The sequence below is a fragment of the Phlebotomus papatasi genome, chromosome 2, assembly GCF_024763615.1.
Source record: "Phlebotomus papatasi isolate M1 chromosome 2, Ppap_2.1, whole genome shotgun sequence".
Lineage (NCBI taxonomy): Eukaryota > Metazoa > Arthropoda > Insecta > Diptera > Psychodidae > Phlebotomus > Phlebotomus papatasi.
In genome coordinates, this window is record NC_077223.1 from 34351760 (window position 1) to 34378912 (window position 27153).

At 32.6% G+C, this 27153-nt stretch overlaps 3 protein-coding genes across 4 annotated transcripts in view; all 3 read left to right on the forward strand.

The window, feature by feature from the left end:
* Positions 1-22420, forward strand: part of LOC129803594 (formin-like protein) — a 48782-nt gene extending 26362 nt beyond the window's left edge. The window contains exons 4-10 of the mRNA XM_055850285.1: positions 34-684; positions 3879-4706; positions 8439-8649; positions 8860-9152; positions 14834-15388; positions 15454-15576; positions 21294-22420. Coding sequence (XP_055706260.1) covers positions 34-684; positions 3879-4706; positions 8439-8649; positions 8860-9152; positions 14834-15388; positions 15454-15576; positions 21294-21506 — 2874 coding nt within the window. The 3' untranslated portion in view covers positions 21507-22420. The remainder of the gene's footprint in view (positions 1-33; positions 685-3878; positions 4707-8438; positions 8650-8859; positions 9153-14833; positions 15389-15453; positions 15577-21293) is intronic.
* A 70-nt stretch (positions 22421-22490) lies between these two features.
* Positions 22491-26347, forward strand: LOC129800925 (dynein regulatory complex protein 8). The gene is made up of 3 exons (XM_055845669.1): positions 22491-22524; positions 22591-22704; positions 26004-26347. The coding sequence occupies exons 1-3, from the start codon at positions 22503-22505 to the stop codon at positions 26345-26347; spliced, it is 480 nt and encodes a 159-aa protein (XP_055701644.1). The 5' UTR covers positions 22491-22502.
* A 69-nt stretch (positions 26348-26416) lies between these two features.
* LOC129803593 (cyclin-dependent kinase 12) overlaps positions 26417-27153 on the forward strand; it is a 32585-nt gene continuing 31848 nt past the window's right edge. Inside the window, exon 1 of one of the 2 annotated variants that reach the window (XM_055850284.1) lies at positions 26417-26781. The gene's annotated coding sequence lies outside the window, so the exon portion shown is untranslated. The remainder of the gene's footprint in view (positions 26782-27153) is intronic. The other variant, XM_055850283.1, reaches the window with a different exon arrangement.

The window sequence follows — 27153 nt, forward strand, 5'->3', positions numbered from 1 at the left end:
GGGGATTATTGTTGGGGTTTGTTTGTGGTGCAGAAGAGAAAAATTGTGGGTGAGTCAACGTCGACACAAGTTTTGAGAGATTTGGAGATATCACTGAGGACGAATCATATTGAGTGGGTGAAGGAGTTTCTTGATGAGGAGAATCAGGGTTTAGATGCACTTATAGACTACTTGAGTTTTCGTTTGTCCATGATGCGCCATGAGCAACGAATCCAAGAGGCGAGGAATGAGAGTGAAGAGACATTGAATACAACGGTGAACTCGGGTATGCTATCGTCAACATCAAATGCTGCCGGGAGTAATGAACTGACGCCTACAAGTGGAAATTGTGGTGGTAGTCGGCAGCAGCAGCCACAGCAGCCGAATGGCTTCATAAGGCCTGGATTGGGAGATTTGATTGATAGTCCAAGTATCAAAAGGCGTTCTAGGCACATTGCAAAGCTGAATATGGGCGCCTCCACCGATGACATTCACGTGTGCATCATGTGTTTGCGTGCAATAATGAATAACAAGTATGGCTTCAATATGGTTATCCAGCATCGTGAAGCAATCAACTGCATCGCTCTAAGTCTCATTCACAAGTCACTGAGAACGAAGGCACTTGTGTTGGAACTTTTGGCGGCAATTTGCCTCGTCAAGGGTGGTCACGAAATCATCTTGTCGGCTTTCAACAATTTCAAAGAAGTAAGACATTTCTTTCTAACAGAATAATTTTTTGAAGATTGACTCTTATCTTTACATGTCGTAAATAAGTTTCTTTTGGAAACCCTGCTATTGCAATCTCTTGTACAAAAAAAAATAGTTTTTGTACAAGAAGTTTGACATAAAGAAGTTTTCGAATTCGAGGATCAAAAGAAGTACAGTAGAGTCTCGCTATAGGCCATCGCTCTATAGTCCACAATTTATCGACCGTTGATTTCAAAACACTGATTTTATGTTAGGTTATGTTTTTTGTACGCAACAAGCATAATTATTTTAATATTTTTGGCAAACTTTATTGAGTAGTTGTGATAATTCTGATTCAGAATGAAGAGAGCGAGGACAAGTACCACAATCGCAAAGAAAGTGGAAGTCGTCGAGCAATTTCAATACTAAAAGTCATTGATAATTTTAAACAAATTACATGGGCTATAGTGCGACCCAAGTGTCAAATCTTAAACCAAATATGGACTATAACGAGACTCTACTGTATTAGGTGTTATTAAAATGAGAGGTTATTAGGTGAGGTTATGATGTGTTTAACCTAAAAAAGTCGTACACTTTATAAAGATTACCGAGAAATCTTTTGTGAGTCCAATTTTTATCACGCACTATCGCGTGTATTTTTAGATTAAAGGATAGTAATTTATTATCTCAATATGTTTGGTGAAAAGCTACTATGGAAATTTGTCTTGTGTTGCCCTAACCTAAAATATATCCGAAATATGATTGCAATGCCAAAAATATCAAATATTCTTGTTTTTCTCTAAATTGAGTTTTTTTTTAAACAAATAAAACAATTTGGTTAATTTTTATGGAAATATAGAACACTGTCCTGCATTTAAAATTGTATTAAATCGTAACCTTACTTATTTTTTCTGTTCAATGAAATTGATCAAATAGCTAAAAGTTCGATAAAATTTTGGAGCATAAATCATGTCAATAAATTCAATTTTCAAAATTTATTGTAAACACATATTTGATTTTGTCTCTTTTAAAAAAATATCTCTTAAATATTGAGGTTAGATATGACATAACCTAAAACTTTTCGAATCAATTTATTACCTATATCCATTGTTTTTTTGTCTGACACGAAATGCAAAATTTCTCTCTCATATTTTACTAAAAGAATTAAATATTTTAAGGTTAAAGTAAGCTATTATTTGGAATACAAAGACTTAATTTTGTTTTTAATTGCTTGAATTCAGCAGAGTCTTCTCAATTTTTTTATACAGGTTTTTGACGCAATTTGCTCAGTGGCAGAAAAATTGCGTCAAAAGAGGTTATGTCCAGCATAACCTCACATTGTTAATAAACTTTTCAATTAAGTAAAAAAAATAGTCAAATCGCATATAAATAACCAAATAAATAATAAAATAAAAATTAAATAAGTAAAAAAAATGTTGATTATTTGAAGTTAGGCACAGCACATCCTCAAATTACAGAGAAAAATAGGCAAATAAAAAAATGAGCCCATTTACAATGAGAAAAAGTTCTTTGAATGAATATGAAATTTATCGTAAAGTGAAATTCTGTTCAGAAATAATGTAGTTTATTCATTTCTATCTGCCGAAAATGATCGTAACATCAATTTAAAATTTGATCGTCCTTTCGAAGATGATCGTTGTACAGTTAGCAGTTGGCATTGATGTCAAAGTCTAATTTTATATACAGTAGAGTTCCTCAAATTTGAACGACAGTTGAATTCAAAATGTAAAATTTGAGGTTATGCGGAGAAAGTTTTGCGTGAAGAATGAATCAGAACAATTTTTCTCTCCTCAGTATTATCGTTTTATATTAACTTCCGCAACAAATTCCATTTATTTCACAATTAATGACATTGATAATATTCTTTAAAGTTATTTTTCTTAATTTAGAAATACAGTAGTAGAGCCCCGCTATAGACCATATATTTGGTTTCATATTTGACACTTGGAGCGCCCTCTAGTCCATGTCATTTTTTGAAATTATCAACGACTTTTAGTATTGAAATTGCTCGACGGCTTAAAAATTAAAAAATTATTAATTTTTAAAAATTAAAATAATTATGATAACATTTCATGTCGCGTACTAAAAACCATAACCTAACTTAAAATCAGTGTTTTGAAATCAACGGTCGATAAATTGTGGACTATATAGCGATGGCCTATAGCGGGGCTCCACTGTAGTGAATTTCACATCAATTCCGTTACGTTTTTGGAAATATTATTCAAATTTGAGGAACTGTACTGTATTAGAAGCAATTTTTTTATTTAACCATTGCAGTAAAATATTTTATGGTTAGAATTCAATGTTCTTTTTAATAAAAAAATACTTTAAATTGTTTAAAATCTCTTGAAATATATTTAAAATTATTTTATTTGTCTTTTAAATTAAATTATTTGAGAAAATAACTGTTTAGATTTGAAGGATTTTTAAAAAGTTATTCAATGCAATATTTGGAGGTTATGTGCAGCATAACCTCACATTACTTACCAACTTCTTAGTTATAAAAAAAGTTATAAAACCATATTGAGTTTGCTTTGTGTACAGTCAAGTGTGCTAATCCGGGAGCTTCGCTATCTGGATCGTTTATGACTAATCCACTTAAATAATATTTTTATTTCCGTAATATAAATATACCTAACTATTCAAGTTTGAGAAAAAGCAAAAATAATATTTTTATCCATTAAATAAGTGAGTGTAATCGACTCATTTCAATCTTGTGCCAGCTGGGTTCTTCAATAAAAATTTTCTTGCAGTGATATTTTCGCTAATGACAGCTAGTTGATTGAAAACATTTATTGTTTTTTTTTCTTGTGAAAAAAGTATTTTAAATGCAAAGGTTTAATTAACAGGGAATTAGCGAAAAGGCGACCCAGTTAGAGCATGCTGACTTATTTCAGTATTATCAATATTTTATAAATTTTCTTTAATATTTTTGATAATGTTTTTTTGTATTATGTTTCTGAATGAAACAGTGAATAATTCTATGGATTTAGAAGAAGTAAAAAAGAATTTCATCAGTCCAAAAACAAGCGTTTAAGTAGCACTGTTCGGAAAACGACCCAGTTACCCCACCTTACTATAGGGAATTCCAAATGTGAATCTCAATTTCCTATAAGCTTTTCAACATCCATCAGCGTTTGTCCATCTCACTAATTCTCTTTAATTTTTTGTCTGTCTGATTGTGTCTGCAGGTTTGCCATGAGACAAAACGCTTTCAGACCCTAATGGAATATTTCATCAACTATGAACTCTTTAATATTGACTTCATGGTAGCATGTATGCAATTTGTAAATATTGTTGTACACTCAGTTGAGGATATGAACTATCGTGTTCATCTCCAATATGAATTCACTGCCCTGGGACTCGATGGGTATTTGGAGAAGTTGCGACTGACGGAATCGGAAGAGTTGCAAGTCCAAATATCGGCATATTTGGACAATGTGTTCGATGTGGCTGCCCTGATGGAGGACAGTGAGACGAAGACGGCGGCCCTTGAGAGGGTGCAGGATTTGGAAGATGATTTGGGTAGGGCATTGGATCGTGTGGCAGAGACAGAAAGGGAGTTTATGTACAAATTGGCCGAATTGGAGTCGGAATTGGCGAGGGTGCGCAGTGAATGTGACGAGATGCAGCAGAAAGCCCGTCAGACGGATGAAGAGGTGTCGACGCTGCGGAAAGTGCTGAAGCAGCGTGAAGAAGAGTCACGGATAATGCAGAAGTGTCAACAGGAGATTCAGCAAAAGATGCCATCAGCTGAGGCACCTCAAGCACCACCAATTCCTCCACCGCCACCGCCTGCTGCCCTTACGCCTCCACCGCCAATTGCACCACCCTGCCCTCCGCCTCCGCCACCAAGCAACGTGAGAAATGTTGGCAGAGCCTCACCCTTCATCCCGTCACCACCGCCTCCGATTGCCGGACAAATGCAGGCACCCGATGGCGCGATGACAATCAAGAGGAAGGTTCAGACGAAATACAAACTCCCCACGCTCAATTGGGTAGCACTGAAACCAAATCAGGTGAGTAGTTTCCGTTTCTATTCACTGAACACTCTCCCTCATTATTTGCTTCTTTTTTTCTAAGTAAATAATTTTAAATATTTAATTAGATATAGAGATTGTTTAGATTTAGATTAGATGTTCAGAATCTTAGCTTACATGGACCGATCTCGTTTAATTTGGCATAAACTTTGCAGGAAATGCTTTGAAATTCACAAATCAAGTATATAATAGGGGAGTCCGGGGAAGAATAATCAGGGATTGAATTAGAAAATGCGATGTTAGAGTTATGCTTAGAAAGAATATTGAACAAATTATCATTTATTTAGATGACCTAACTCTCCCTTCCAAACATGTTTTTCACAAATTATAAGTAAAGAAAAAAATATTTTGGTGGTTAATTCTGCCCCAGTCGCCCCTATTTGCTAAAAACTAATTTTTCGGTTGTTTGAGAGTTTTCCGATTCTGAAGAGAAAATCGAAAAAGGCATTATAATTGAGAAGCTCAGAGCAGAAGTGGACTGTTTGAATAGGGAAATGCATATAAAGGAGACCACTTCTGCTCTGAGCGTCTCAATTTTAAATATCAGAAATTATTATTTTAAGACTGAATAGGGGAAAGTGCTCTCCCTTCGAACGTTCATGCCTTTGAATAATGTGATTTTTTTTTGCTTTTCGTAAAAGATTTACACTAAATTAACACAGAATTATCAACAATTGATGATAAGCTAACTAATATTTAATAGAAATGTATAAGTCTCTTAGGAAAACTGAAAGAAAATTCACATTATACGAAGGCCTGAACTTTAGTGAAATTTTGTAGTGACTTTGTGGAACCACCGCTAGGATCGCTAAAATTGTCTTTAGCAATTTTTTCCTAATGCGTTTAACTCACTTTATAAATCAGTGAAATTTCAAAAATCAAAATTCATATCTCTCTCTTTTTCAAATATTTAGCATAAGTCTATCTCAGTCTTTCACACCCAAAATTAGCCTGAGCTAAATTGAATTTCTTGTGATGTTTAAAAGAATAAGAAGAATCCGAAAGAGTGAGATAGGTATGCAAAGCTTTTGAGAAAGAAAAGCATATGAATTTTGATTTATGAAAATTTTCCTGATCTAAAAATTCGGAAATTGATTTTTCTAAATGTCGATGTGTAATATTATGAAAATCTCCATTTCTATTTCGATAAAATTTTATAATATTCGATGAATTATTATGATGGTCCTTCTACCCTCACTTTCCCCTGAGCCGAGATATAGAGCATTCAGAAATGATTTTTTTTCTAATAATTTCTGTTCTCTAATTGTTCGATTTGATAATCGATGGTGCAAGGAACAGTTTCCTGAACTGACCCAATTCTTTAGAATCTTACTGTGCTATCACACTAGGATTTTTTCAATTTGTAAATTCAATTTAATTGAATTTAATTTAAAAAGCAATTGAATTGATAGATCTTCACTTATATATTAATAAAAAACTAATAGTTGGTCGAGAAAAACCTGTTTAAATATGAAAAAATAGCATAAATGTGGTTGCTCAAATAAATATGAATTCAGCAAATTAAATATTAAAATTGCTCAATAATTTAAATTTTATTGCAGTTAAGTAAGTAGTCTTTTGAAGAAAATTATTTTTATTAAATTTATTGACTCGTAATTAATATTAATTGTGGTCAAAAAATAAGTACAGTAGAGTCTCGCTATAGGCCATCGCTCTATAGTCCACAATTTATCGACCAATGATTTCAAAACACTGATTTTAAGTTAGGTTATGTTTTTTAGTATGCGACATGCATAATTATTTTAATATTTTTGGCAAACTTTATTAAGTAGTTGTGATAATTGTGGTCCACAATGAAGAGAGCAAGGACAAGTACCACAATCGCAAAGAAAGTGGAAGCCGTCGAGCAATTTCAATACTAAAAATCGTTGATAATTTTAAAAAATTACATGGACTATAATAGTGCGACCCAAGTGTCAAATCTGAAACCAAATGTGAACTATAGCGAGACTCTACTGTAAGTACAGTATTTTAGATGATAAACTTGCATGAAGTGAAGCTTGAGTATCGGGTGTAATTCATTAAGTTCCTTCAAAGTCATTCGAAGGAAATTGATGTGTTAAGAAATCTCAGTTGGGAGTTAGAACGACTTCATACAGATTTTCAATAAGACTATAACTGCTCTCTCTTTGAGTTCGAGCAGTAAAATCGAACGACTTTTTGAGAAACAAAATAAGCAATCTTGAGTGTGGATCTTCTGTAAAATAATTTGTTTAAATGATAGCAAGATTGATGACTCATTGACAATTTTTTTGATTAATCGACAAAGCTTTATTTTTTCGCTAGCCATTACGAGCAACATTAAATATCCTTTTTCTTTTATTCTGATTTTAATTAAAAAATAGATCAACTTAATTTAAAAAATCAGTACACAGAAAAAAAAAATTGTAAAATTGTTCGTGAATGTTTGTAAATTCCTATGGGGGAGTTACAAAATGCTCGTGAATCGTATAACCCACAAACAAGTTCGCAAAAGTTTGTACTTTTTCACAAACATTGTTCGTAACATGATCACTTGACGCGCATTTTTGATTCCTTTACGAACATTTGTTCGTAAATGTTCGTAAACACACAAAAAAATGTTTGTAAAATTTTGTCATTTGTTCGTAAGTGTTCGTAAAATATTCGTCATATAAACAAAGAATTACGAACAAATGACAAAATTTTACGAACATTTTTTGTGTGTTTACGAACATTTACGAACAAATGTTTGTAAAAGTACAAAAAATGCTCGTCAAATTATCATGTTACGAACAATGTTTGTGAAAAAAGTACAAACTTTTACGAACTTGTTTGTGGGTTGTTATACGATTTACGAGCATTTTCTAAGTCCTCCATAGCAATTCACAAACATTTCCGAACATTTTTACAAATTATTTTTTTCTGTGTAGGGTAAGATGGGCTAATTTGGAATCGTGTCTAATTTGGAATTTTGAGATTTCTTTACAGTTTTAGATGGCAAAAGAAAAAAATCAACAAAGAAGTACTATCGAATTTAAAGTCTTGTACTTCTTCGTGGTTTTCTTTATTTCTCTGACTATCTGAAACAGTGAGAAAATTGCAAAATTCCAAAATAGACGTGATACCGAATTATTCCATCTTACCCTAAAACATGTGAAAGGATATTCGATTTTTTTCCAACAAAAACCAAAAACATAGGGTAAGTGTGCCAAATTTCGGCATAGTTGCATGCAAGCGTCAAAGTCTCAAGTTTTAAATGTAATATTTTAAATACAAATTGATTTTTATTATTCTTTCTTCTTAAAGAGTGTTGCTTGGATCCTTGTAAAGAGTTTACCGTCTTTATTTATTCTAAAATCATTCTTAATACATTTTAAAATGAATAAAAATATAGACATAGCTTTGGTGCCCTATTTCGGCCACCTTCGCATTCTCATAGTTCCTTGCCCTTCGGGAATTCTTCCAATGTCTTTTACACGTCATCTCGTTTGTCGAAGCTACATTTTTTGTTATTCTTTTGCATTGTATAATCTCTAGAGTACGTAAAATCTAAAAATTCATGGAAATTCGAGGAACAAAAAAGGTGGCCGGAATTGCAAGCTGGCCGGAATTTGGCACACTTACCCTAACACTCTTTTCAATTGTTAGTCATTGAAAGCAGATTAAAAATCCAAGCATTAAATTTTCAAGCTTCCTTGTTCTAAAATGATTAATTGATTGTCTTGGCAGGTGAGAGGGACCATTTTCAATGATTTGGACGACGAGAGATTGTACAAACAAATCAATTTTGTGGAATTTGAGGAAAAGTTCAAAATTGGCCAAGGGGGACCATATGCCAATGGCAATTCAGAATTGGATGGTCTCACGTCATTTCCCAGCAAACGCTTCAAGAAGCCTGAGAATGTTTCAGTTCTTGAGCACACAAGACTACGGAATATCGGTGAGTTTGTGTAGAGTTAGAAGAGAGAGAGAAAAAAAATTGCAATCACTTTTATTTTTCTTCACACTGAATTTCCGCAATATCAAGGTTTTCACTTTTTTCTCGTGTGCGTGCTGCAGATGTATTAAAAAAAAACACCTTTAATTTATATTAATATAGTGTTGTATACAAGAAGTATGACGTGATTTGTTGTATTATTTTTTTTTGCAGCAATTTCACGGCGAAAGCTCGAAATGCCCGCTGAAATGGTAATTAGAGCTATAAATAATTTGGATTTGAAGCAATTGTCGCTGGAAAATGTGGAAATACTGCAGAAGATGGTACCAACGGAGCAGGAAGTTAAGGCCTACAGGGAGTACATTGGGGAGAAGAAGGACTTGAATCTACTGACGGATGAGGACAAATTCATGATGCAATTGGCAAAAGTTGAGAGAATATCCTCAAAATTGTCCATTATGAACTACATTGGAAATTTCTTCGATAGCATTCATCTAATAAGTCCGGTAAGTCTTTTTTTTGTTGATATATCTTTTTACAATTAAATTTGGCTCGAGTATCTATATTTCGATCAATTTTCCGTTTTTTCAATTACCTTTAAATTTTGCATTTTCGATTTTTCTTGATTTTCTATTGATTTTTCCTGCATTTTGGAGACTTTTTTATAAGGGCAATTTATTGAACAAAATCAAGATTTTTTTAGTCCGAAAAAAAAATCATTAAAAAATGGATATACTACAAAATAAAATAATTGTTTTATCACAGTTGAAAAATTTACATAAAAGCGTTTTTGTTTGTTGCGGCGAATGCGGAAAATATATTTTTTTTATGTTATAAAAAGTTTTATATTTTACAAGTGAAATAAATGTATGATCCGTGCACGATGCATATGCATAATGTATATGCTACATTTTTCTATTTATAAATTTTCGATTATAAATTTTCTGAAAACTACTCTTATTATCGTGGTAAAATAACAAACCAACAATTATCGTTTTTTAATACTGTACGTATTATTTTTAAATGAAAAATTTATTCAATTTGATGATTCATTTTTTAAATTGAAATGATATGCATTTATATTTTTTAGAAGAGAGTTTTTAAATACATTTAAAGTCAGGAAAATATGCTAATTTGTTGGAAATCATTTGAAATAATTTTAAGTAGACTGTGTATACCATTAAATAAAAATGATACAGGCTCTAAATTCTATATGTTCATGATCTTCTTGGTATTTCCATGAGGTTCCGAAGTTTTTTCAATATTTCTCGAATTTAGAATTCATTAAATATTAAAATATCTTGAGAATTCCCAAGAATTTCTTGGGTTATTAATTTTCTAAAATCACAGCGGACAAGAATTCTTGGCAATGCAATTTTAATTTAGGTGTAGTATATTTTTTTTAATAAATGAATTCACAATATTTTTTGATAAAATTATACAAAAAAAATTTATTTGTCGGAAAAGGTTTAAGAATACATATTACTCAAAATATATTATAAATATGATTTTTTTAAAATTTTTGTGAATTTTAAATTTTTTGCTTTATTTTTTAATGTGAAATGTGGTTATTGTAAGAATCATAAAATTGTAATAATGGAAAGGGTTAACCTTAGCTTCTACTCAATTCCGGCAAACTCAGCAAAGACAAAAACCAAGTGCATTAAAGTCTCTCACTCGATTGGGGAAAAAGTATAACTGCGACTAATTACCGCTACGATCGCTAGTAAGGGAAGTGTACCACGGATCGGAATGTTAAGAGCCGTGCTCCATATTTAGTTGAATATATGAGTTCCAAAACACTATTTTGTATATTTTTACATGCCAATTGATATATTAGCGATCCATTTAACAATTTTCGTGTATTAACACTTTTGCTAATTACGGAAATTAATAATATATAGGTGTAATTGTAAGAATGCAATGCGTTCCGCGGATCGGAAGGTACTTAATCAGGTGTTCCACGGATCGGAAGGGGGTGAGCCACGGATCGGCAGACGTTTTGATGAGGATTCTCCTTCTTTCTTGGCATCTAAATCACTCTAGAAGGCTTCATTGAAGCTTTTTTGTCATTCTTACACTATGTACTGTGTATTCACATGATACAACTTCTAAAATTGTTAAATTTAATGAAACTTTCACTGGTAAATTGTTCTATCACAACAAAAACGTCTAATAATGGCTGTGACGATGATAGCTGAGCGCGCTGAGCGCAATTTTCCATGATAAAACTGTGCCGATTCGAGAAACAGATGAAAGAAAACGTACTTGTTCGCAAAAAATAATTTATTTTCAATATTCTTTGCCAAAACAATTAAAAAGTGTATTGATAGTGAAATTAGAGTCACTGAATATTCATTTTTTAATTAACACAGATTTGTAAATCATTTTAATCAAACATAATTCTTCATATTTTTGCAGACAAATTCTCGCGTGAAATATTAAGAAAGTGATGAATGGCGGATTTTTTGCTAAGACTCTGATACAGTAATTCAATAAATTAGGTAAATAATAGCAATTTTGTTTAAAACTCGACGAGAAAATTGGTTCTGTAGATTAAATATGAACTAACGTGATGCATCTTGCTAAAGAAAATTACTAAAATACAGTGAATAATTTTCAAAAGTACATTTAATTTTGGGGTTCCGATACGCGGGACAACCTTCCGATCCGAGGAACACTGACGATCGCTGGTACATTTACCTTATAACTTCGAGGTCAGCAGAGCTCAGCTGAAAAAATATGTTTTCAGCTGATTTGAAAAAGTTTAGCATTTGGTGCTCGCTGGGTCGGACATTCCTGACTCGAGCTATAAGGAGTCAAAATTGAAAGGTTGAGCGGCCCTATATCTCTGGTTCTGATAAACATTTTGACTTAAATTTTTGTCTGTGATTTTATCTGGATGAGCACTTTCAGATGATAGTTCAAGAAACCATTGCATTGTGCTTTTGATCAAATTTTAGAATGTTGTAGCCCAGGCTGAGAAGTTTCCAAAAAGTCATGTGGGTTCACTGTGCTTAAAATAGAACCAGAGAAATGAGGAGTCAAAGTTCACGATATTCAAAACACCATATCACCGGTTCTATTTAACCGTTTTTAATGAGTATGGATGCAAATTAAAGGTCTCGTAAAGCGCTACAATTTTCTAGATTATTTAAACTAAGTAGGGCCAACGCTAGGGGCGCTACAGTAAAAAACCAATTCATATTACATAAACTCAATTATCTCGAGTCTTGCTCAGCCGATCTTGATGATCACTTCGGCATAATTATAGATAGATTATGCCATCTCTGTCCGATTTAGTCATTTTACTTAAAAAAAAAGATTTTTCCCACAATGACGCTGCGAAAGTACGCAGATGCTGATATGACCGCTTTTATTCAACTACGTTATTTAAAATAAGGTTTAAGCGAAAGTTTTCGCAAAATTCAATCATTTTTTTTGATTCGGTAGTTCGTCACATGGACACAAGGGGCCCTGCGGTCCAAAAACGTGTTTTAAAGGTCATCATCATAATCATCATTTTCAATCTCTTGGGATCGTGGGCCTATGACACCCAAATTAGCAGCCCACGATTGTCGATCCTCCGCCATTTCAGGAAGATGTTCAGGTTCGATCCCAAGGCGCTCCAAGGCAAGATTCTGAATTTCATTGAGCCACCTTGTCCTAGGTCTGCCTCGAGGTCGATGCCTCCTCACAATAGCTTGCATAGCTTTTCTGGGGAATCTTTTTCATGATTTTTTTTAAAGGTTTTAAAACAAATAAATTGAATTATCTCGAAAACCGAGCAACCGATAACATCAATTTTGGGGCAAAGTTATAGAGGACATTCTTGTCAATATTTCACCCACAAATCATCCTTCTTACAATTCATTCAAATCCTAGACATTTCTTCAAAGTTCCCCTTTTGATACATATAAATCAGACCTGGGGTGACATGATAACTTATTTTCGATACTATCGACTGTCGATTCTGAAAAATTAAAACGATAGCAGAACTTCCTCTAACTAATATAGATATTTATCAACAACCAGATTCTTTTAAGAATGTCTCAATGAATTGCTCAATAATGTGTAAAAAGTCGACATTCACTTAATCTAACAAATATAGATTTATCGATACTATCGATTCGATAGTGTCGAAAAGTTATCATTCCAGCCCTGTGCTCGTTAAAAGTCGTGTAATTTCGAAAATTTTGTGTTGATAATTTTATTGGAAAATACAGATAGCCATACTGGTAACACTAATCCCGCTCATTCACGGTGCCATGATAGATATTTTTGCGCCAAAAAGACATAACAGGCATAAAAACTCATATAGAAAGAAATTGTCTTATTGATATCTTTGTCGGAAGACGGATAGCTGTTCACTACACACCTTTCTACTTGAATCTTGCAGAAATACAAGGAAATTAAAGGCAAATGTCATTTCAAATGAAAATTTCTTAAAACGCGCGCAATTTAACTCGAGAGAGAGATACAGACACAAATAACTCACTTGACAAACGTCTGGCGGCGCTGCGGTTACAAAAAATCTCTGAAATGCGACAAAATATTTTCTTCTCTATTTCATCCTTATTAGCAGGTCGTGTCCCTTCTTGTAATATGTACATTTGCATTCCTTATTAACCAAAATAGTGTTGTACAAAAGGGTTTTTCTCAAACCTATCCTGAATTTTGGGACAGCTCAAAAGAATATGAGTCTTCCAGCTCAAAATTTCATCCCAATGTTTTTGTTGTAATACCGACAATTATTCACAAGTAACCCAAATACTTAACTGTATTCAACTAAATTATTAAAAGGATTTTCTTGTGAAAATGACTTAACTCTAAGGAATTAAACAATTTTCACATTAAAAAAACCTCTCATTTTCTCTGCGTGAATTTTCGCTGCATTTCGAAGAATGCCAACTGGCACCACCAAATTCACTTTGGCTTTTCTTTTAGCTCAGGCCTGATATAAATTTATATACCAATGCGTAGAGGCCTTTATGGTCTCTACACACTTCAGGAATTTATGTATACATTGAATCCAATTGTTTGCTTTCTTGTATTAGAAAACTGTCAAATATGGACACAAATAATTTCTCTAGTGTGTAGAGGCCTTTACGTACACAGTAAAAAAATTTACAACCACTACGATTGGTAATTTTTGCACGAGCGCTATGGTTGTAAATTTTGTGTATTGGAAATGTTGTGTATTGGCAAAGTTGTGTATTTTCAATTTTATAAAATGGCTTTCTGTCTATAATTTTGATTGTAGAGCAATTTTGTTCGGTTTATTTGTATTATCTGTGATATATCTCGGTATTAAACTAAGAAAAAAAAGATAAAAAAAATAAAAAAAGGAAAAAAATAAGATTGAATCTGAGACTTGAACCCATAATCTTTGCGTTGATGGTCTCGTGTTTTCTGCCTGCGCTACCGACTTGCTTACTTCTCTTCAGCAAATGGCCAAGAGTTGCATCGTCAATTTTTCTAATTTACATGATGCTTCCTCTGTTTTCTGTTATTACATAATTATTCCTAATTTTTCACGACTGAGGCACATTTTAAGAATCCAATGAATGATTCCAGAAGACAATTAGGCAGTTAAAAATGCAAAATCTATCTGAAATCTTAGAAAAATTGCAATAGTAAACAATGGAATTTTGACAGTTCTCACACAAATTTTCCAATACACAAATTTTCTTACACAATACATAATTTTACTAGCATTATGTTAGTATCGTACCACCACTATGATAGTAATTTTACAATTTACAACCATATTGCTTGTGAATTTACACAACTTTTCAAATACACAACTTTATTTCTCACACAATTTTTTACTGTGTACATACACACACACGTTTGCTTCAAAATTCTTTATTTGACGAAAATTTTTACAAAATATTTCTTGGAACTGATTTTGAAATAGAATTTCAATATTAATTTGTTGATTTAGAATTCAAGCTCTTTGGAAATGGGGTAAACCATTGGTCAGAAAACCATGTCTTAATGCCTTATCGTATAAAACCAGATTTTTACGAATTTGGCCCACCATTCTGTAAAATGCTGAATTTTCAAAGGTTTTGAAATTATCAAAAAAGATCAAAAATCAAATTTAAAATAAATATTTTAAGTAATATTTCATAGAGATAGTTTGCGTAAAGTAGTATAAAAGAATCTTTTGGGAAATTTTCAGCAAATCTATGCGATTATTAATGCATCGAGTTCAGTGAAGAGTTCAAAGAAGTTAAAGGCAGTTTTGGAGATTATTCTGGCTTTTGGGAATTACATGAATAGCAGTAAACGTGGTCCTGCGTATGGATTCAAACTTCAGAGTCTCGATACACTGTTAGACACAAAATCCACAGATAAGAGGACATGCCTTTTGCACTATATTGTGGCTACGATGCGACAATCATTTCTGGATTTGCTCAATTTTGACACTGAACTCTTTTGCATTGACAAAGCGGCTCAGGTGTCGCTGGAGAATGTCATAACGGATGTTCATGAGCTGGAAAAGGGAATGGAAGCGGTGAGGAAGGAAGCTGAATTGCGTGGAAAGGGACCACATAATCATGTTCTTAGGGATTTTCTCAATAATTCAGAGGAGAAATTGAAGAAGATTAAGATTGATGCAAAGAGTGCTCAGGATTCCTTTAAGGAATGTGTTGAATTTTTTGGGGAATCTTCAAGGAGTACAGATGCCAATACTTTCTTCTCGTTGCTTGTACGTTTTGTCAGGGCATTTAAGGTACATCTTTTTTTTAAAGTGTTCTTTGTTGTAGTTTTAAAGGTAATTTTTTGATGTTTAAATAGACGGCAGATCAAGAGAATGAGCAACGGAGACGATTGGAACAGGCAGCAGCTCTGGCGGCTAGCAAGAAGGAGAATGAAGAGGTCGTCCTACGCAATAAAATCAACAATCAGAAGAAGCAACAGGTACGCCCTGAAATACGTCTATCAAGATCATCCTCTAATTTTCTGCACAGCATAACGTTAGATTTGTAGCATGTGGTTTTTTTTGTTAACGAAATCTCGTCCAAGTGTTTTATCACTCATCTTCACTCTCTCCTCATGTTCAAGAACAACAACAAAAAAAAGACAGTAATTCCTTTCTCTCATATTCCTCAAGTAATGGTTAAAGTTACATTATACAAACATCCCTGCCTACAAGATTCTCTTTTAGATGGCTTTTTGTGTTAATTCCTGTGGTTTAAGTTTAGCTTTGTTTTTCCTTTTCACGATAAACAATTGTAAATAGAATTTTTTAGAACAATTTTAGACATTTTTTCACATTTTATTAAAAAAATATACCTAAGTGTTTAATAAAACGCTTCAAATTGGTGGATGGATTTTTTCTTCCATTTTTTTTTAAATATTATTTACATGTTTTTCTGTGCAGAGAGAATAGAAACATTTTTTTGCACTTCTTTTATGGTAAATAATTTTTATTTCTCAATGTTGTGTATACATTTTAATTTAATTGCTTCTATCTCTAATTACATTTAAACACAGATAGAGAAAATAATTTCACGAGAATATGTTTATTAAAAAAAAAAAAACAGTTTAATTTCAATGTTTTCTTGTGCTAAAATGGGTGTAAAATGGCAAATGGAAGTATATACACTGATACAGTAGCACTTTGCAACATCTTCTTTATGCTTTGCTAAAGCAATTCAATGTGGAATTTTTATGCACATTCCAGCAATGTTTGTTTTTTTCTGATATTTTATTGAGTTTCTTCTCTTCAAATGGTTTAGAAAGGGAGATGCAAACATAAAATTTCCGGTAATTCTGTATTAAAGATACGAAGGCGGATCAAATTTAATTTTATTTGATTTCTATTCGTTTACTTAAGACAGAAAAAAAATCAACCGGTTTAACTGCGTCTTTGCTTTGCGAAATACTCAAACTCGTAACTCTAATGGGCTTTATCCTGAAAATTTTTTGCACATTAGTTGTTTCGATGCAGAAAGTTTGTTAACAGAATGAAATAGAAAATGGATCATGCTCGTGAGTTTGAGCTTTCCGCATTTTGTCATTTTTTTTAAGTAATATTTATTGGCTTTTTACCGGGTTTTCCATTACCCAGTTGAAATTTGTACATACTTCTCATCCTGGATCGTAAGACCTTTCAAATGAATCCCTACTTGCCCTGATCGGTCGCAAAATAAACTTTCTAGAAGTGATTATACAGTGACCTTGAAAAATCGTTTGAAGGGATAATTCAAGGTCATTGTATACAATATACAGTGAGTGTCAATAGTTTGTTGCCTAATGCATGTTTGAGAAAACAAGTGAAAAAAATGATAGAAAAAATACTTTTCTAAATTTTTCTTTTTGCAAATGTGCTCCCTGTAATCCGTAAACCTTAAAAATGTACAAATCCACCATTTGCCTCTCAAATGACATAAGCTTAAAATGTAATCGGTTTACATTAAGTTGGTTACATGTTTTGACCATTTTAAATTAGTTTTTTAAATGAGGCAACCTTTTGATTTTTCAAAAATGACCAACTTTTAGAAAACAATTATTTTTGATATGAAAAAAAAAATTATTTTTTTGAAAAATATAAATAATATCTACGGATTACACGGAACTCATTTGCAAAAAAAAATTAGAAAAGTATTATTTTCTATTATTTTTTTCACTTTATTTCTCAAACATGCATTAAGGCGTCTACACATTGGAAGCAATTTTCGTCAAAAATTGCGTTTTTGACGAAAATTTGACGTTTCACCCTACAACGCTGCAGGGAATTTCCTTCAAAAAGCAATTTTTGACAAAAATTGCTCCCATTAGAGGCCATTAGGCAACAAACTATTGACACCCACTGTAAGTGTAATAGGCATTCTAAGGTGTCAAAAATCTAGGCATTTTATTGCTCTGTCTGCAAAGGCCTCTACACATTGGGAACAGTTTCTGTCAAAAATTGCATTTTTGACAGAATTTTGACGTTTTCCTGTGCTGACGATTTCCTTAAAAAATGCAATTTTTAACGAAAATTGCTTCCAAAATGTAGAGACCTTAAAGAAACAAATCATAATTGATTTTTACAAAAAAATCGATTGATGGTCTTTTAAAATTTTGTGTGACATTTTTGTCTATGAATCAGAAAAGCTAATTGTCTTTTTGACAGAATTTTGACGTTTACTCCCTATCAGGCGATTTCTGTCAAAAAGCAATTTTTCGACTAAAATTACTTCCAAAGTGTTGAGGACTTTGGGCGTCTACACATTTAGAGCCATTTTCGTTAAAAATTGCTTTTTGAAAGAAATCTTCTACACTGCTGCAGGTGGAAACGTAAAAGTTCTTTCAAAAATGCTATTTTTGATGAAATGTGTTCCCAATGTGTAGAGGACTAGCGAGAAATTCATAATTAGAAATAAAACTCGAATAAAAAGAGATGGTAAAGCGTCCTACCTTTGCAAAACGCTCGAACTCACGAGATAGATCTCTCCATGAATTATTTCTCGCGTGATATTTTGTGTATATCGGTTTATTACCGATAAAATTGATGCGAAAATTAGAAAACAATTCTGAACTAGAAAATTGGTTAAGAAGTATGCAGGTTGGATTGTTTTTGACATTAATGAAAAGCTTACGCACAAAAATAAAAAGAACAGTATGGAAAATAAATCAATTACGATTGCTTGATCAATTTAACACCGATTGGAACTGATATAGTCGGATAAGAAATTTTAAGACCTTTAAATTTTAAGCTAAGACGCTTTGCCATCTCTTTTTATTAGGTACTTTGGTCCTCTAATCACGTATAAAAAATCTGCTTCGTGGAAAATATGTAAAGTTTGTGTACAAAATTATGCACAGAATATTTAGCATCGCGTCGATTATGATAATCTTTTCCTTTATTCTCTTGCCTGACTTGAATTTTGGGTGACAAATTCTTTCCTTAGATTTACATATAAATAAATGTATTTGTAATGATTAAATGTAAAGAATGCAAATTCAACGATCGTTGCTCCTTGCTTCTTAACAGATTTTTTTCTTTTAACAATAATCTTTTCTTAATTTATAATGAGTTCGTTTTAAAATATGAACATCCTGTCTCCAGTAATTCTAGTAAACAGAGCTAATGAGTTATATTATCGTAAAAAAAGTTCAGAGGTGTGGTATGTTTTTTTCAAGTATGTGATCGTTATAGACAAAGAAATTGAAAAAAAATCCGAAAGAATAAAAAACGCAGTTTTTTATCCAAAATTATTTTTTTTAAATATTAAGGCAGATTTAGAAATATTTTTCATCAGTAAATTAGCAGTTTTAACTTTTCAAAAAAAAACGACAAAACAAGTTTTGTCTTGAAAAAAAAATGGTCGTGGTAAATAAAGTCGAACTGGTCAAAATCTCGCTAAGGAATAGCACTAGTTCCTCTATAAGTTATAATAATGTGCTCACATTATTATTTCTTCATTTTTGAATATCTTTGGTTGGACTCGTTGGATTAGCAACTTGGCTATCTGGACTTGTTGTAAACTACTACGCAACTTTTGAGCTAGTTTAAGTCATTCCATTTTATGGACTTTCATGTTTAGAGTCAAAGACTTCTAGAGTATTTATTTCTTAATTGACTTGGTCAATATTAGTTTTATTTAAAAGTTCTAGAAATGTGTATCAAATCTGAATTGATCCACATCAGTAATTAGTTTTTTTTTAATTTTATTGCATACAATTTTAATGTACAAATATGGAAGTTATGGTGCTATTTTTTATAAAAAATTAAAAAGGGAAATCATTCTCCTGAACAGTTTTTTAAAGCAACTTACTGTTCTCAAGTGCTTCTGTATTATCGACTTTTCTTTGCATTAGTTCCTGTCTTGAGTATTTTCTCTAGTCCCCGCTGTGTTATAAAACCACTAAATAATCGTGAAAGGAAATAACACAAAGAAAAGTAAATTATGCAGAAGTATTTGAGAACAGTTTTGTACTAAAAAAAGCATGTTCATTTTTCATTGGAATAGCATCATTAAGTATTTGGTTAATGCTGATATTCTAATGAAAAATGAATATGTTTTTTTTTAAACATTTTACTGTTCTCAAACGCTTTTACATTATCACTTTTTCTTGTGTTGGCTCTTGTCTCAATTACTTTATACAGTCCCTGTGTTGTAAAACCACCAAATAGACGTTACAGGTCGATTATATAGAAGCACTTGAGAACAGTATAATGCTTAAAAATATGTTAATTTTTCATTGGAATGGCTCAATTACGTATTCTGGCTAATGATGATATTCTAATGAAAAATGAACATGATTTTTTTTAGTAGGGTAAATGTCCTAATTCAAAACCATTTCCAGACGCTTTGACTTTGACAGAAGATTCAACACATTAAGTTCAATTTTTTCTGAAGAGAATTACATAAATTTGCTCCTTGACTCTTCTAGAATGTTACTGTTTGATGAAAATTCTTTAGATATAATTTGAAAATTTCTTAAATACAAAAAAACTACTCGAGCGTAAAATGCTTCTATTGGAAACAAATTAATCCAAATGGAGACAAGAGAATATTTCTAATTGGAGATAAACAGTGTAACTGAAACCGCGACGAAAGGCTTCCAAAACTTTGTTGTGTTGCTCTTGAGTGCAGGATTTGTTCTTATTCCGTGTCTTTTCTTCTCTCCCATCTGAGACACTAAGAAAATCTCTCCAAAAAATCATATTTCCAGAGTGTCCTATTGAAGCAATTGCAGACGCTTCAGAAAAGAAACCCTTTTTGTTCACGAAATATGTAATTATTTCATTTGAAAACTTCACGTACCGTTAACAATAAAGATTAGCAATTTATTTAACTAAAATTAGCCAGAAATATGACATAAATGTTAAACAAAACGAATAAACAACAGTCACACCTCATTGTGTTTTTCATTTGAAAACATGGTCGATCGATGAAAAATTTGATGGTGAAACGGTACACTTTTAATTTTTCTTCTAAATTAACAAATTAAAATATGTGAATATGAATGGATTTTCGTTTTACTTGGAGCAAAATTAACTAAATAATGAAACTGTGTCGTAGAAAATATATAAATATAATAATTTAGTACTGTAGTTATCATGAAAACAATGACGTTTCCATTTGGAGTAGCGAAAAATTTCCATTTGGAGCAGGTTTTGAATTAGCTTAATTTACCCTATTCTACTGTTCTCAATTACTTCTGCATTATCAACTTTTTTTTGTATTGGTTGCTGTCTCTACTATTTTCTCCAGTCCTCGGTCTGTTGTAAAACCACCAAAGAGAGTCGCGACAGAAACCAATGCAAAGAAAAATCGATTATGTAGAATCACTTGAGAACAGTAAAGTGCTAAAAATATATTTTTCATTGAAATTGGAATAGCACCATTAAGTATTCTAATTAATTTACTTTTCTATGAATTTACTTACTTAGTGTGTGATTTTCTTTCCCTGTCCTGTACTTTTCCGACTTTGTAGAAGCCTTTTCACTTCCCTTTTTGAAGTAGATTTTTTTTGTAAAGAACCATTTAAGAGAAGAAACTCCCGCAAGAATAGAAAACAAATAGATTTTGCTTGAGAAAGTTTGTTGCACAGTGTGACTGAATCTTGTGTATGTTGCAATTTTCTTGTGGGCTAATGAAGTAGAAGATGGACGAATTATGATGTGTCTCTTGACAAAACAGGAGGCGGTAATAAATGAGTTGAAAAGTAAGACAAATGCTGTGCGCGAGAAGAAACTCCTGCAGCAGGATGAAGTGTACAATGGGGCTCTGGAGGACATTCTGCTGGGCCTCAAGAGTGAACCATACAGAAGGGCAGATGCTGTGAGGCGCAGTCAACGTCGGAGGATCGATAGTCATCGTCTGTCTCGGACAATGGAAGAGATGGATGTGTAAATTGTGGCTAATTGGTATTCTCTGGAGGGGGAAGAAGAATGGAAGAAAAATTCCTTTGAAAAAAAAAAAATGTGCAAAATCCATTCCAAAATCAATATTATAACTCTCCAATATTTCAACGATGGGGCCTTGGATGAAAAGACAAAGAATTTTTTTTTTACAAAATGCAACAAAAACTTTTTGATAAAGATTTTGCCAGACTCTAAAATGAAGAATTCTCAATTTTTTTCGCTGAGAATTGAAGAGCACCTCTTGATATTTCTTTTCTCAAGTGTTTTTTTTTATATTAAACAATTTATACAATAAAAATTATATTTATTATATAAATTTTTATACTATGCGCAATTTACACCAGATGAACAAGCAAGAAAAAAAACGCACCTATTGAACCATGACAACAAGTGTTTTGACTTTTTACACGTAACTTTAATGATAAGGCATTAAAGTAGATGAAAAAGCATGTAAATGTATCGCTTAGGTAATTTCTATCTCAGTTTAAGGGATTTTATTATTAATTTAAGATGTTTAGTGAAATGGCGAGACGATGGTGGGGAAAGTGAGTTGAATTTGGTGTGAGATGAAAAATAAAAGAATTACAAGGAATATTGTTAGTGTGTTAGATGAAAAAACAATTGAAAAATGAATGTGATAAAAATGATACGAGATATTTCATGAAAGAATTTGTTAAGTAAGCAGAAAAAAAAGTTAATTTTTTGATTGAATGGAGAAGAAAAAAAATCTGCAAAAAGTAACAATTATCAACTCTGTAGTCGCATATTTTTTATAAGCATTATAAATAACTCCACCTTTATTTCTCGCAAGAAGCATATTTTTTACATATAGAATAGACTGGTGCTTTATAGTGGAGAAAGAATATTGCAGTGAATAAAATTATTGCTGGAATATCGATCAAATTTGTTCTTAATCTTTTTGTTTCCTAAATCGCAACTTTGCTCAGAATGTTTTGTCGATAGATTTATTTTATTATCCAGCAAAATGGAAGAAGCTGATATTCCGGGTAATTTTTGGAGTTGGTCACTTTATTTAATTTTTCTATAATGCTAATTAGATTGAATAATTTCAGTGAATATTACAAATGATCTGGAGAGGAAGATTGCTGATGCTTTTCTCATCTTCGATCACCATGGAAGCAAAGTGGTTGATGTAAGGGAAATAGGCACAATTCTCAGATTTTTGGGTGAGTTTAAAAAATTTTAGGGGATAATAAATAGCAAAAAAACTCCTTTTTGTAATATTGTGTGTGCCCAAAAAGTTCAAAATTTCCTCACTGAGAAAATTAAGGGGGTGCGATTAACTTTTTTTCCTCGTAACTTTAACATTTTAGGTGTAAAAAAATATATCAACATTTTTTAATGTTAATTTTACACCTTTTTAAGTGTAAAATTAACATGTAAAAGGGTAACTTTAACCCTTTAACGACGCGACAGTTTTTGCGGACCGAAAATCAGCAATAAAAATGAAACCAATGTACAAAACTAGTAAAGGGTCTTATATCTGGCCTTCGAAAAGCCAACATTGTGTATTTTTTGTCTCTATGAACGATAGGGACAAAAATAGCCTAAAAATTTATGTAATTTTTCTGACAATACTAATGAATGATAATTTTCAATCTAATGAAAAATATTATGTTTGAGTATTGTAGTTTCTTTTCGCAAAACGATTTTGCTTAAAAAAATTGGAAGTATAAAAAATATCTAAAATTAATTTTCTTATGATAATTTAAAAATTCGTCATTTTTTAGCTTAAAAATTTACTACATAGCAAATAGCTGGAGAGTTCCAAAAAATATCCTAGATTCCTTCAACCTTCTATATTGCAATTATGTACAAATATAAGGAAAAAATAACTTTAGATAGTCAGGAAAAATTATTTTCTTTATGGGACACCGGTGTTCCAATCGTCCTTAAAGGGTTAACCCATAATATACCTAAAAATCATAATATTTACACTGATTTCGGATCAATAATGCAGGGTAAAATTAACATTTCCGGAATGTTATTTTAACTTTTTTGGAATTCTCTCAGTGCTGGATTTTCTATTTATTATTATTATTTTATTCCACTCAGGTACTTTTGATTTTCTATTTAAAATCGTTCTATTTGACCCTTAAATGCGCAATATTTGAATATACAGTAGACTCTCTCAAATTCAGGCATTTGGGACCAAAATGTCATCCGAATTAGAGAGAAATTCGGGCGGTACAGTGTTTGCAATGCAACGACTTTTTGTTCATCTACATACTTATGTCAAGTTTACATACCAATATTTAACTTCAATTCCATAAAAAAAACTCTTAATAATGCAAAATAACATCATAACTAAGAAAAATCAGGGAAAATTTGAACATTTTTGCTTCATTTAACAAGAATATCCAAACTTGAAAAACAAAGTTTTTTCAAATGTAGGGGAAGGTTTTGCACCTTCGTAATGTTGCAGCTTCGTAAAAGTTGATTTTTTTTCCAAGTTACTAAATGAATTTCATCCATGGACATATAATCTAAAAGCTAGTACTACATCTTACATTTCCTGACAAACTTGGAAGCCTAGGCCTTTTTACCTGGGTCCAAAAGGCAAAAATAAAAAAATGTGCCTAAATTCTTAATTTTGATGTGTAATATTTTATGCATTTTTGCACACTGCAAGTGTCTTTTCGAAAAAGCAACTATTCCAAGTTTTAAAGGGTTTATTAGGGTTAATATTTACCGTGAAAATCTTTTGCTTGAAGGGGGTCGTTTTTGTGGGTGGAGGAAGATTCATAAAAATTACCATCCTTGCAGCTCGGGAAAATTGAATTTTACAGCTTCGTAAAAACATCTGTCAAAATTACTGACCATCGAATTTGAGAATTCCTCACTCTTTTGTGTCACACTGTGCATGCCGCTCTGGATATTTGACACATCAGAGACTCCACTGAATAAATTCACAAGAAAATTGGGATATTAAATAATTTTCACTAAAATTTCAAAGGAAAACACGCACTTCTCTATCAAAATGAGACTTCATCAGATGTTTTTATTTCACTTCTGTCAAATTAAACATTAAGCCTGAATCTGCTTATGGTGGTTGTGATTCTTTCATTGCCCATGCGGTGCGTTTTGAGAATTTTCCATCCAATTTGCTTTGTTTTCAAGCGGAATTTTTCACATTTTACTTTAAATTAATCACTGGTAATTCTAAGAATCACTGATGTTCAAAAAATGTTCTATAAGACAGACTCGAGACGACTACTTTCTGATTTATGCAGTGATGAAACTAGACTGCTTATGGTAGATGTGATTCTTTAATTGTCACTTCGATGTATTTTGAGTATTTCTCACTCAATTTTCCTTGTTTTAGAGTGGTACTTCTCACATTTCACTTTAAATTGGTGGCTGGTCATTTTTGAAATCAGTTACGTCCGAAATATGTTCTGTAAGACCCATTGGATGTGTTAGAGAAAATCTGAGGATTACATTAGGTATGATTATGAGAGAATCATACCTAACCAAGCTCGTAATTGACTGTCAGAATGCAGGGAAAAAATGGTTTTCCGAGTGTCAAAAAACATGTGTTAGAAAAATAGCTTAAAATTGATTTTTTAATGCGTGATACCTCCTACAAATGGTGAAAACAAGTAGATGAAAGTTCCATCTAAGTAGTGATGCCCAAATTTTTGTGTCCGGTGTAATGTTTTCGGGGAAAATGAGGCCTACAGAGGTGGGAAAAAGTGGTACGAAGCTGAGTTAATCAGGGCACCTTCGTAAAAAATGCCGCTATATTTTCATTTTCCTGTAGAGGAAAATCCAAGGACTTCCAGGAATTTTGTGAGGCAGAAATTATGAACCCAATCAGTAATAGATTTTTTTTGATATAGTGCTATAATTGATTCGGTGTGTGTGGCATTCAGTAAAAAATCTTAAATCTTGGACTCCTTTTTTAATACACTCGACTCTTCGTTATCCGGCTGACGTGGGGACAAAATGACATTTCGGTTTTTCGAATCTGGTCAACGTTTTTTATATTTTCTTTTGTGGGAATTTGTTTTCTGTCGAAAAACAACAGAATTTTCTTTGTGGTACGTTTATGTTTCATTTTGTAGCACGATTGTGTGTCAAAAACTTTGAAAAAAATGAAAATAACACATTAATTCACTCTGGACAAACTGCATGCTTCGTAAAAAATCGTTTTGAATACATCAACCGCCAGTGTTTGGCAGCTGTCACCCGGATAACGAAGTGCCGGATAACGAAGAGCCGTGTGTACGAACCTTCAAAACCTTCCCCTAGGTAGACGGTAGAAAGTAAACAATTATATCATGATAAGGTCCAGTTTTATTTAAAAATAGGAGAAAACAAGCATAATTTTAAAGCTTTCTCAAATCAAATGTGCCCCACTTCCCCCCTGACTAAACGAATACGACCCAATTATTAAAGTAAAAATAATATACTAATAATTTGTTATTGAGAAGCCCCTTTTAGAAAGTTGCGAAATTTGCAGGATGCGTTCCATCTGAGAATGAAATTAATGAGATAATCTCTGCCACGGAGTTTGAGGATTCCAATGGGACTGTGCATTTGGCCAAGTTCCTTCCACATGTTCACCAGTTGCTCCTGGAGCGTCGAATGGAACCAGCAGCTCCGGAGAAACTCCTCAAAGCCTTCCAGATGCTCGATCCCGAAGCAAAAGGCTTCATTCCGCGTGACTATCTGGGTAAGCTGATGATGGAGGAGGGTGAGCCCTTCAGTCAGGATGAATTGGATGAGATGATGGCTATTGCTGTCGATGGGCAGACTAATAAAATTCCATACGAATTGTACATCAATCAATTGATGGTTGAATAAAGATGAAATTATGAATATTCAAAAAGTCCCTAGTCTTGTGGCCAGTGGTAGATGTCGCTGTTCAGTGGCGGAAGTTGGTGTTTGGGTGATTTGACGGCAAGAGGCGCTGATGGTGTTCCTGTTCGGTCATTTTGGAACAAATTTTCTATGCGAGACCTCGCGATGAAATAAAATGATTTAATGGAAATTGCGTAAAGGAAAATAAATCTAAATCAATGTCCGAGTACCCATTGAAAGGATATTTGGATGGAAATCGTGCTGAATGATTAAGAAGACGGAGAAATAGTTGAGAAATTGCGGATCAAAGTAATATATTGTAAAACAAGTTTTCTCATTCAAGTATAAAATGTTTGATTAAAGTTTTTTCTGTGAACAATGTGAGTTATTTGGTTAATTATTAAGGAATATCAGTGTGGATGTGCTCCAGAAAATGGGTGAGTTGCTCTTTTTTTCGTTTGCATGAGAAATTTTTCCACCTTTTGACGTTTCCATGGGCTGGGAAATGGGGGCTTCTGTGAATCATGAATTTTTCTTCTATATTGAGGGTGTTTTCCCTGAATTTGATGTGCTTTGCAATGAAGGAGGATCCAGGGAAGTTCAGGGAGGGAAAATTGTGAGAGAAAGTGTGCAAAAAGTGTGTTTTTTGGCTGAAAAATCGTCCCTTGTACACATAACCTCACTTTTTGTGTGTCCGGGAATGTTTTGGAAAGCTTCAATTATTGTGTTTTGCGGGGATTTTTTGGATTTTTTGCCAAGGGAGGATGACGAAAGGACAGTGATTCGTTAGTAAACGGTTGGTTTTTGTG